This window comes from Thamnophis elegans, chromosome 2 (genome assembly GCF_009769535.1).
Source record: "Thamnophis elegans isolate rThaEle1 chromosome 2, rThaEle1.pri, whole genome shotgun sequence".
NCBI classification, from domain to species: Eukaryota; Metazoa; Chordata; class Lepidosauria; order Squamata; family Colubridae; genus Thamnophis; species Thamnophis elegans.
The window spans coordinates 115,313,194-115,325,541 of NC_045542.1; the positions used below are offsets into that span (position 1 = coordinate 115,313,194).

The 12,348-nt window shown below is 41.6% G+C and overlaps 1 protein-coding gene across 1 annotated transcript; it reads left to right on the forward strand.

The window, feature by feature from the left end:
- Positions 1-1,176: 1,176 nt before the first annotated feature.
- On the forward strand, positions 1,177-8,935 carry LOC116523897 (protein ATP6V1FNB). Its single transcript, XM_032238990.1, has 2 exons — positions 1,177-1,648; positions 8,706-8,935. The coding sequence occupies exons 1-2, from the start codon at positions 1,210-1,212 to the stop codon at positions 8,822-8,824; spliced, it is 558 nt and encodes a 185-aa protein (XP_032094881.1). The 5' UTR covers positions 1,177-1,209; the 3' UTR covers positions 8,825-8,935.
- The last annotated feature ends 3,413 nt before the right edge of the window (positions 8,936-12,348 follow it).

Here is a 12,348-nt window from a genome sequence, read left to right on the forward strand (position 1 = left end):
GGGAATTATATACAGCTACACAAACCCTGGTATTCTTTTTGCCATGCCATGCCAAGGCATAAGACTTAATTGAAGGTTGTGGCTCAAATTAGTCACAGTTTACCTCCTGAAAACAAAACACTCTCATTTCTTCCACTGTATGATGAAGCTTTACCAGAAGGAAAGCACCTGGTTGTTCTGGAGTCTTTCCTTTCTCTAGCCTTCTTTCTCCCCTTCTCATTCCCTATCCCCCTGTTCTTGGCTGAATTCTGGTTGGACTCAGATTCATGATTGCAAAGGGCAACCATTCAAATGCACACTGAAGGGCAAATGAGATATTTATCCATTCCAGATTTAGGACGTGGGCTGGTACATGTCTTGGAGAAGATGTACCTTTGCTACTAAGAAGGGGGCTCCGCAGAAAAAGTGGCTTTTTAAAAGGTGGTGGAATACAAAAAACAGTTGAAATGGCCCAGTTTTGTGGGGATGAATAGGGCTGAACAAGAGCCAGTTTTGCTCTCTCAGGGAAAAAAAAAACACTCTCCACCCAGGAGAGTAGCCAATGCAACATTTTGTGGTTTCTGCAGACAGCCATTTACATTTTCCCTGGGTTAGATCCAACACAACTTAAAGCCAAGGATTTGCCAAATGTATTTGCAAGGGAAAATACATTTGGCAAATCCATTACTTGCTTATGTACAATTTAAAATCAAGATCAATTGTTAAAATTGTCCTCCTGTGTGTGTGTGTGTGTGTGTGTGTGTGTGTGTGTGTGTGAGAGAGAGAGAGAGAGAGAGAGAGAGAGAGAGAGAGAGAGAGAGAGAGAGAGAGAGAGAGAGAGAGAGAGAGAGAGACAAAACAGACAAAACAGACACAGACACAGACACAGACACAGACACATTGACACACACAAGTGTTCAGGGAAATGCCTTTGTTGTTTCATTTTGGTTTACGAGCCCTGCACAAATTTTGTCAGTTGGATTTAAGGCCTATTCTTGCACCAAAATCAGCACTGTGGGCATCTCTCACTTTTCATGCACAGACAACCTTAATGCAACAATAGCCTAGCAACAGTGGTGGGGAAACGAGGCAAACCATTGGCCTGTAATTTGAGCCTGGCTTCACAGACCCTTTTGTGCCTGTTTCCTTGGACACCAGAAGCAGGAAGTGATAAGTTATACCAAGCACCGCCAACAATCCCGCACCAGCGCTTGCCTTTGCTTGCAGGCTATGAGGGGCCCACTAACTAGCCAGGAACAGGATGGCTGGAGGGAACTGATTAACAAGGAGGTTTTCTGCAGGATCAGCTGGAAGGCAAAATATGGACAAAAATACCCCCAACGCCTGCCCAATCATGGCATCTCCAGGCAAAAGTGTTTGCTGCCCGACATCTACCTTCCCAAGGAGGACTCGATCTCTAGAAATCAAGAAGGCATTCCCCAGAAGGAAGACCGCCAGGCGCCAGCAGAAGAGAAGGTTGGGCTGAATCTTCAGGAGCCTCTTCCAGAGATGAGGGTCCCAACCCCAGAGACCACACAGCTGCTATACAAGGGCTTCTCCCATGAAGGCAAAGGAAGACAGAAGTACCTCAAAGAGAGAATGATAAAGTCTCCTGAAGAAAAATTTTGGTACCCAGTGCTGTCTTCGTGGGAGTATGGTTGGCGCTTAGGTAAGCAGGACTCCCCACTCTGATGCTCCCTACAATAGACCCAGTTTATTGATGGCAATTCAACCCTAGCCCCTAAGATTTCAAGTCCCCCTTACTAAACAAGAGAGTCTTTCCCACTTGCTCCCATGACATCCCCTTCCGCTCATTTCCCACCAACTAGCCAAGCTTAGCTGGACTGGAATTCAAGTAGCATTTCCCCCATTATTCTGTGGGAAGTTATCATCCAGCCCTCTCCCAGAAAAAATGAAATATCCTAGGAAATATTGAAAAGGCCAGGAACGTGCAGTCACTAGAGGCAGGGGAGGCGTGGCCTCACCAGTCATGAGGAAAAGGAAAGAATTTTAAAGAATTTTTTCAAAATAATTAAAGCCAAGGTAGTTGTTGCCAGATTCCAAGTCACAGTGACTTGGAGTCTGCTTAGTGTTAACTATAGAATGAGGTGAGAAAACTATGGGCCTCCTGTGCATAAGGAATTTTTCGCCTTTTAAGAGTTAAGCAAGGGTTAAAAAGCAAAAAATTTTGTATGCAAAGGAGGCACGTGTTCTCTTGCCTCCTGTAGAGGGCATTTTTAGAGGCTTTTTAGAGTTCTCTGGGAGCAACTAGCTCAGTCTGACTCAGAGCTCTGGCCTTTCATGAGGGCAGGCAAAAGCAGAGTTGAAATCCTCTCTGAAACAGCTGGAAAAGGTGCCTGTGTGGGGAGGGGGAGGAATTCAAAAAGTTTGATTGCATGCAGAACCACGTTGCCTTTTCAAACAAACACATACACATACACACACACACAGAGCTGGATAAAAGTATATAAGCCCAGCTTCACTGATTACAAGTTTGAAAAGGCAACGTGATTCACCTGCAATCAAAGGCTCTGATCGGAAGGCAGCAGGGGAAGGGGGGGTATGGCAGAGGAGCTGCTTTCAAGCCTTTGGAAAATATATCCAATCCAACTTCTGTGTTTGTGTTTGTTTGAGAGTGAGTGAGTGAGAGAGGGATCCAATTTCTCTGTGTGCGTGTGTCTGTTTGAGAGAGGGGGGAGGGAGGGAGAGAGGGAGGAAGAAGGGGGAGGGAGAAGAAAAAGAATGGGAAAACTTATTTTGCAAGGGGGAAAAATGCTGTCGCTTTAAATCGGAACTGAGCATGCCTGGCTGTGGAATTCTGGGAGTTGAAGTCCAGAAGTCTAAAAAAATTGCTGCCTCACCAGCCATAAAGCTCACCGCACGTCACTGGAAAAGGCAGAATGTTTCTCTGGATGTGAAAAGAAGCATGTTTTAAAAGACAGAATAGTTGCCTGTAGCTTCCTGCCTACCCCCACTTTGTCAATAGGCCCATTAAGACTAGCCAGGCTAGCCCACTTTACATAATAAAGACTTCTCCACTGCAGCTGCAGGGGGAAGGGATATTATTCAACTCTCCACATGGCATCTGAGAACTCATCTATACCTGGATTCAAAACAGCCTAGAGAGTAGCCCCCTGCATAGCACCATGGGAGTCTGACAACCAATCAGAATACATTTCTTACACAGGAACAGGAAACAGAGAGGTGGGACTAAACAGGGTATAAAAAGCCTAGCAAGCCCTTTCCTCAGCCCTTCTCTCTTCTTCTTCACCAACATTGAAACATGTGATCACCTTTTCTGTTCAGGGCTCAAGCCATGTGGCCCTGTTCAACAATAAACCATCTTTCCAAGCAGCCTCCATGTCTCCAGTGTCTTCTTCCCCACTTGGAGCTGAACCCAAAAGGACATTTCTTTCAACAATTCCAACAGTATCCAAGGGCAGCCTCAAGGTGTGTAACATTTTGGTCAGCAATGACCATGGAAGATAGTCAGTAACTGTAGGGACTGAGAACAGAGGTGAGAAATAGTGGGAAAATAATGATAGGTATTAGTAGTAATGGACACACAAAATGTCATGGTTTCTACTGACTCAATGGTAGACAGAGAGTCATTCAGCTCAACCAAGAAAAAGGAATATCTATGCACTGGTCAGAACATATCTCCGCATATTAAGCTCAGAGGTGGTATTCAGCCAGTTCTGAAGAACCGATAGTGGAAATTTTTAGTAGTTCGGAGAACCGGCAAATAGGCTGGCCCTGCCCCTGCTGCCTCCCAGCTGATCTTCTTTTGTTGCCCTGAACAGGAGAACGGAGCTGGGAAGCAGGTTAGTGGGGTCGGGAGGGAATGGGGATTTTGCAGTATCCTTTCCCTACCATACCTACCAAGCCACGCCCACAGAACTGGTAGTAAAAATTTTTGAATCCCACCACTGATTAAGCTGCATTTGGATGCTAGAAGAACAGGTACCCCTTATGGAACTTTCCTCACATTCCTTCCTCCCTGAATTATTCCTATTTTTGCTGCCCATCTCCTGCACCACCATCTGGATTTGTAAAGGTTTGTTTGCCCTTTAGCTCATGGGCCTTCCTTCTTTCTTATTTCTCCTCCTTCATGTCTACTTCATTCTCCTGTCACATGACATTTTGTCAGGAGTTGAAATGTGAGGTTACCAGCACTGGATGGTGGGATTCAGCCAATTCGCACCACTTTGGGAGAACTGGTTGTTAACTTTCTGAGCAATTTGGTTGTTGGAAGAAATCATTAGGGCAGAGAACTGGTTGTTAAATTATTTGAATCCCACTACTGATATAGCCCTACCTAATAAGTACATAATATAGATTGCCTTTGATGGAGCACAGAGAAACTTCTAATTTGCCTGGTGTTTGGCTTCCCAAATCTGGTAGTGCTAATAAAAAATCCAGGAATCTCACATATAGAGAGAGGGGGAGGGAGGAGAGGAGAAGATAGATCCAGTTGTGTATATGTAAAAGAGAAAAGTGTGTAGAAGAGCAGGAGGAAAGAAAAAGGCTGTGTTGGTTTGCTGGAAATGTTTGCTGGTTATTGAAACGGAATGTAAAGGCAAAGCTGCACCACAATATTTTGCCCAGGAACATAAAGATAATGTTTACTAAAACATTAGTTAGCTTATTTAAGACATCAAAGCAAAATATTCTAGTTAAGACAGAATGCCAAAAAGAGTCCACATTCATAACCAGAGGTAGGCAGAGAATGGAATGGAATGGAATAGAATAGAATAGAATAGTTGGAAGGGACCTTGGAGGTCTTCTAGTCCAACTCCCCTGCTTAGACAGGAAACCCAAAGCATTTCAGAAGAATAGTTGTCCAATCTCTTCTTAAAAACGTGCAGTGTTGGAGCATTCACAATTTCTGGAGGCAAGTTGTTCCACTGATTAATTGTTCTAACTGTCAGGAAATTTCTCCTTGGTTCTAGGTTGTTTCTGTCCTTGATTAGTTTCCACCCATTGCTTCTTTTCCTGCCCTCAGGTGCTTTGGAGAATAGCTTGATTCCCTCTTCTTTGTAGCAGCCCCTGAAATATTGGAACATTGCTAGCAAACATCAGTCACTGGGTTGGGGACATGAACTGCAAAGAAAACTGCTTTTGAAAAGTTGGCTGGGTTACAGAAAGCTGCAGAGACCTGGTCTCTGCAGGCTTGAGCACTATGTATCTATAGATGTTTTCTTACTTAGAGGTGCGTGTAGTAAAACGTCACTGCTCATGAATGTCCTCCTCTCCTAAGATATTTTACTGTGCCCTGTGGCTGCCACCAGCCCAGCCATTGCTAGTCAAAGCCCAGTTGCACTGCTATCCCCTCCCTCCCACTCTTCTGCCTGTTAGGACCTACGTGAGACTGGGAGGTGGGAGGTGTCCTGCTGGGCTTCCAGAGTCTTCTTTTCTACTATTAGTGAACCCAGCACTCTCCAGAAATACCACTGACAAGCCCAGCGTCTTAACTACTGAGCCACGGCATCCCTTTTATAAAGACATGTAGACACATGGAAAACAACTACTTTGCCCAGGGATCAGATCAAAGTACTGATACATTTGTTTACTTATCTTCTGAACTTTGCTTTATTGCAATTTGGAGTGATTTTACTAGCTTATACGCAGAAATCAGAACAGCTATTTGTGTGTGGTAGTGGTGGCATTACCACTAGAGCCAGATGGCTTTATATAGTGCTAAAATAAATAAAGTAATGTAAATATATTGTTTGTTTTTTGACCATAAGAATTTTCCATAAAGTTAAGTTGGTCTAGACTACGGTTTTTCAATATTACTAACTATAAGATGACTCCAATTCCCAGAATTTCCCAGCTGGCAATTGAACTACAACATCTTAAAGTCCAACATATTAAAGTTACTAAGATAAGAAAATCCTGATCTAGAGCCCCCCTAAATTGATGCTCCACAGATGTATTGAATTTACAACTGGCAGAAATCTCAGCTGGGAATTCCAGGCTTTCAAAGGGAGTATACCTAGAAAGCAACAGGTTATGTAAGGAAGTCTGGGAACCCACACACAATGTCCTTCTGAAGCTGTTTTTAGCCTTGTTCAGTTTGAGATTTGCTGGCCAATTTGGCATTGCTAGGAGAAATAATTATGCTTGCTCAGCTAACCACTCACTATAAATTCATTTTTAATGATGGAAACTGAATAAAGTTCCAACGTCTTCAATGGAGTCGTAACAGCATAGATCTGTTTTTATCATGTCAGGAAGTTGACGACATGTTTATCTTCATCTTTTCTTGTCTGCTAATGAATCATAGCTATTTTACAATGGAAACTGGACATTATGTCATTTAACAAGTGGATTTCTGCTCAACGTTATTCAGACAAGTTTTCCTTGATAACTACAATTGCAGTCTCTACAAATGTAAAGATGTCTGCTTGAAAATACAGGAACATTTTCTGCATAGCGTGTATTATATTTGTGCATAGTGTGTTGCTGTTATAGAGGTGGGCATTGACTTTCCCCTCCACAAATGCTTTTTATTCTGTTCACCAACCCCTTCCTTTGGCTTCCCTTCAAATTGTACAAATCTTATTATGCCTTGAATAAGTTCTGTTCTTATAATGGGTTGTTTTTGTGCATTATTGTTTTACAAGCCATATTTTGCTCAGTGGGAGCTATAAAGCAGCAGATCCTTAGGCCAGAGTCCCCAACCCCAAGCACCGGTCCACAGCATGCCAGAAACTGGGCCATGCAAACAAATGATGCCCCATCTATGGGATGCAGATAGCACATGAAACCATGCCCCCTCCAGTCCATGGAAAAACCTCTCTCCACGTAACCAGTCTCTGGTACCAGAGGTGGTATTCAGCAGGTTCTAACCAGTCTGGAGAAACCAGTAGCAAAAATTTTGAGTAGTTTGGAGAACCAGTAAATACCACCTCTGACTGGTCCCACCCCATCTATTCTCTGCCTCCTGAGTCCCATCTGATTGGGAGGAAATGGGGAATTTGCAGTAAACTTCCCCTGCCATGCCCACCAAGCCATGCCACGCCTACCAAGCCACGCCCACTGAACTAGTAGTAAAACTTTTTGAATCCCACCACTGCCTGGTACCCAACAAGTTGGGAACCATTGCTTTAGGCAATTCAAACATATTCAGATTGAGCAACCAACAAAACAGGATTCCTCTTCTTTGTCAGATAAGAGGAAACCATGGTTACTTGCTAATTGTAAGCCTGCACAGATGTCTGTACTGAAGCTTTGAGCAGAACAGGTCATCACTCTCTGCAGCTATAGGTGGTGACCTCACAAGCAATCTGTCTTTCAGGGCAATTAAATCCCTGATGCACATTTCATCATCTCAGGAAATGGATGACATGCCTATTGTTCTCTTGCCTTATCAGATGATGAATTGTGTTTGTCGTGCAGAGGGATCTGAACTTTGCTTCATTTGGCAGTTGGAATACTGTTAAAAATTGTTCAAGCAAGTTTATCTTTCCAAGGAAACCATGGCTAGGGCATTACGTTATGTACAGATGTGGTGGTTGATGCTTTCTATTCAAACATACATCAGCAAACATTAAGAAGAAACTGCTTCTCTCTCTCCCTCTTCCTTTCCACTCTTTCATCTCATATCTATCTATCTGTCTACCTGTCTATCTGTCTATCTGTCTATCGTCTATCGTCTATCGTCTATCGTCTATCGTCTATCGTCTATCGTCTATCGTGTCTGTCTGTCTGTCTGTCTGTCTGTCTATCTATCATCTATCATCTATCATCTATCATCTGTCTGTCTATCTATCATCTATCATCTGTCTGTCTGTCTGTCTGTCTGTCTGTCTGTCTATCTATCTATCTATCTATCTATCTATCTATCTATCTATCTATCTATCTATCTCATGTATCTATTTATTTATTGTTGCTATACCAAAAGCCATCAATGTGTATGAGTTAAAGCATAACAAAATAAAATAGCAAGGTTCTGAGTCCTGCCAAACAACTAGATCATCCTTGCTTAGTAGATGTGGGGTTAAATGTTAGTTTCTATTTGTTTTCCAATGTACCTGATGGCTGTTGGTTGGTGGTATGGTGCCTGCCATCTTGCTGGTGTTAAGCCCCGCCCCTCCCTTGCTGCCTGTGAACATCCATAATGGTGGTATTTGCAGGTTATGGGTTCTTTCATTGCAATTACTACAGAAGTGTTGCACATATAAAAAGTGGGGCAGGGCTTCCACTGCAATGCCATAATGCTGCTTCTTTTAGTTTGATCCAGAGGTGGTATTCAGCAGGTTCTGACCAGTTCTGGAGAACTGGTAGTGGAAATTTTTAGTTTGGAGAACCGGTAAATACTACCTCTGACTGGCCCTGCCCCCATCTATTCTCTGCCTCCTGAGTCACAGCTGATCAGGAGGAAATGGAGATTTTACAGTATTCTTTCCCTGCCACATCCACCAAACTATGCCCACCAAGCCAGGCCCACAGAACCAGTAGTAAAAGTTTTTGAATCCCACCACTGGTTTGATCCGCTCGGCTACCCAGCCACATGGACAGACTCTAACCTTAAAGAAGACTGATACTGTATACAATGATAACATACAAGGCACATTGATACCTTTTTATTCTGTTGTGAAGGAGTTGCTTTTTCTTTTATTATTCGCAAGCCCATCTTGTTTTTAATTTAAAAAAAGAGTAAAGTATTAACTACAACTACCCCTATTTGACTTGTTAATATATCTCAACTTTTATTTCAGGAAACACTATTAAGGACATCAGGAAGCCAGTTCATGGAAAATCTTGCATTGTAAAGGATACTTTTTACTTCAAAAATGGGACCTTCTACACTCCATCCAAAACTGACAAATTAGCATGAATACTGGCTGAAAAAAAGAAAAACATTCCACGATGTTGCTATATGAGTGCTTATTGTGATACTAAATCAGAAGCCCTACATGACCTGTATCCAGATTGAATTGTACTCAGAGTCAACCTATTTAATCCAGCGAAGTCTAAATAAATCATGATTAACATTTCACTGATTTCAATTTCTGTCTTGATCATATGCAGATCCAACTCTGGACCATTTCCTCTGTTCACAATTTCTATTAGACTCTCTGTTATGTGCAACGTTGTCTATACAACAGATTCATTGACATACACACACACATGCATACACACAGATATTTTATGCAAAATATAAACAGAGACTCCGAGGGCGGGGGATTCCCCACCATTCAAGCCATAGAAGTAAAAGAGCTGAATACTTTATACTTTATAAAATATACTTTATACTTTCATAAACCAGAGATAGCCTATTCAGTTTTAGAGCTCATAGTTCTATAGGAAAAAAGAAAGTTTTTTTTTTAAAAAAAGAAACATCTACTGCTTCTTATGCTGAATGTATGAAGGAACAAAGAAATGAATAAACAAAAAATAGGCACGCAACGCCCCCATAATAAGTTTTTCAGTTGCAGTTTCTATTGTCTTTATGAAACTAAGGAAACATTGTCAGTGTCAGGATAATGTCGGGATTATGTTCTGCAAGTTGACTAGGCAATCATCATTACAAAGGAAAGGAAAGAGCTTCAATCATCCAGGCTCCAGTCCCCATCAGAGCCAAAAGGGGGCTGGGGTGGGAGGGTGAAAAAGCCAGGAAAGAAACTGAAGGATTCAAATTGGCACAACCAGTAGAAGCCACAAGGCTGTTTACATCATTGTTTGTTTATGAATTTGGATAGCCGGTCTCATATCATAGGAATAATTAAGAGTTATTAGGTTGGATATGGTCTTTGATTTCTACTAATTTTACTGTAAAAAGGTAGAATACCACTACGTTGTGAGATGGAAATTAAAAGATTGTAGATGAGCAGGGAACTGTTTTCTGTATTTAAAACATGTTTCTTCTTTTAGCATCCAGGCAAATATAATATTCTGCCTTTTTAATATTTCCTAGAACATTTCATTCTTCTGGGAGGGCAGTGGCTTCCCACAATGGAACAGAACAAACTATTATAATGCGCAATTATACCAAATAAATGTAATGAACAAACCATCACTTTATCTCTTCTAATGTACCTGAAAAGTGACTCCTTTTTAATTAAAAGGGAATGAGTTCAGCTTTCATTGGTAAATAGATTGTGTTCATAGCTTTCATAGTCATAGGTTTCGTGCTGTGACTTGATTGAAAGACAATAGTAACGTGAAATATATTTTAGCATAATTTATTACACAAAGAATGTTGTCCAAGGTGCTGCAGAGGAATAAAGGATGACAATGTCAGTACACAGCTTGATACACTGAAGATGCTTTTTCTGGTGTGGTTAAATCACTGCTTATTCTGTGATTCAGCATGTGTTGGGCTGAAAATGTGTTGTTCCAGTGTTGGTCTTTTCATTGTTCTTTAACTTCAATCATCCAGGGTCCAGTCCACATCAGAGCCAAAAGAGAACTGGGGTGGGTGGGTGAAGAAGCCAGGAAAGAAACTGAAGGATTCGATCTGGCAGAACCAGTAGAAGCCACAAGGCTGTTTACATCATTTCAGGTTCTTTGTTTGTTCATAGATTTGAATAGTCTGCCTTGTATCATAGGAACAATTAAGAGTCTCTAGGTTGGATATGGTCTTAGATTTCCACTAATTTTATTGTAAAAAAGGTAGAATGTTTTGTGAGATGGAAATTAAAAGATTGTAGATGAGACCTCAGAGGACTCCTGTACAATGCTGAGAGCAGGTTCAGAGGCAACTGAAACATGATCTGTAAGCTACTTGAGTTCTACTCTATGAGCCTCGGAGGTCAAGGTGAAAGACCTAAACAAGCTGGAGGGTGAACCTTGGGTGAAAGTGGTTTTCAGATCTACCTTTCCCTGCTCTGTGGAAAAAAATGAGACACCCTTTGTTCCGAACTGATGGTCCCCTGTGGATCCCAGCTGCTTCGTTCAAGACAGGGGAACAAAAGCCTTGTTGTTGCCATCACACAAGAATGTGAGAGGAAAAACAAACAAGTGTTTAAGTTTGCCTCATGGGTGCTCATGTTTTGCAACGTGCACCAAACAGGTATCCTTAGCAAAGCTGTCCCCACACTTAGCAGATATAATTTACAGGAAATCTGAGAATCTCACACTCAGAAGGTGCTTCCTGAAGCCAAGAAAAATGGCATTGCAGCTATCACCTTATTATCACTGCTGCATATATGCTTGTATTCTTCAATTTTTCTCATCATCTGATTTGAAAATGTAGCTGATTAGATACATAGATAGATGGATGGATGGATGGATGGATGGATGGACGGACGGACGGACAGACAGACAGACCTATCTATCTATTCTGACTATTCTGACTGAATTGCTTTGCCCTAAAGGATAATCCCATCATCCTGGAGCTGAAGGTAGATAGTTTTGTAGATAGGCTGGCCTAGTCTTTCTTAATGGGCACCAAATATCTGCTGGAGGCAGGGAATTGTTTTCTGTCTTTAAAGCATGTTTTGTCTTTTATCATCTAGGCAACTATAATATTCTGCCTTTTAAATATTTCCTAGAACATTTCATTCTCCTGGGAGGGGAGTGACTTCCCACAATGGAACAGAACAAACTATTATAATGCACAATTATACAAAAAAAAATGCAACGAACAAACCATCACTTCATCTCTTCTAATATACCTGAAAAGTGACTCCTTTTTAATTAAAAGGGAATGAGTTCACCTTTCACTGGTACATAGGTTGTATTCATAGCTTTCATAGTCATGGGTTTCTGTTATGACTTGATTGAAAGATGATAGTAACATGAAATATATTTTACTGTGTGATTTATTACACAAAGAATGTTGTCCAAGGTGCTGCAGAGGAATAAAGGATGACAGTGTCAGTGCACAGCTTGATACACTGACGATGCTTTTTCTGGCGTGGTTAAATCACTGCTTATTCTGTGATTCAGCATGTGCTGGTTGTTGGGCTGAAACTCCATTTGTTGTTCCAGTGTTGGTCTTTTCGTTGCTCTTTAACTCTCATTCTTTTCTGCACTTCTCTTAGTTTGGCCCAGAGTTCATTTAAGGAGCTTGGGAAGTTATATTTTCCTAAGGGTGCATGGAAGACATATCTTAACTAGTCTATGTGAATGCAGCTCCTGTCCCTCTTGCTAGACAAGGAATTGGCAGCAAATCCTGGTCACCCAATTCCTCACAACTTAATTTAGCTTCTTGGCTCGAACATGGCCACAATGGGATAAAAACGAGTGCAGATTAAAATGAAGTTGTATTATTAAGTAGCCAATCACCCTTTGTCCCCATGAGACTGCACTTCCCTCACGGTGGTTCAAATCTGATATTTCTTCTTCCTTCTTTTCCCAAGTTTCAGTGGAATTTTTTTTTAAAATTATGCTTCCTGGCCAAAGGGTGGTTGTTTT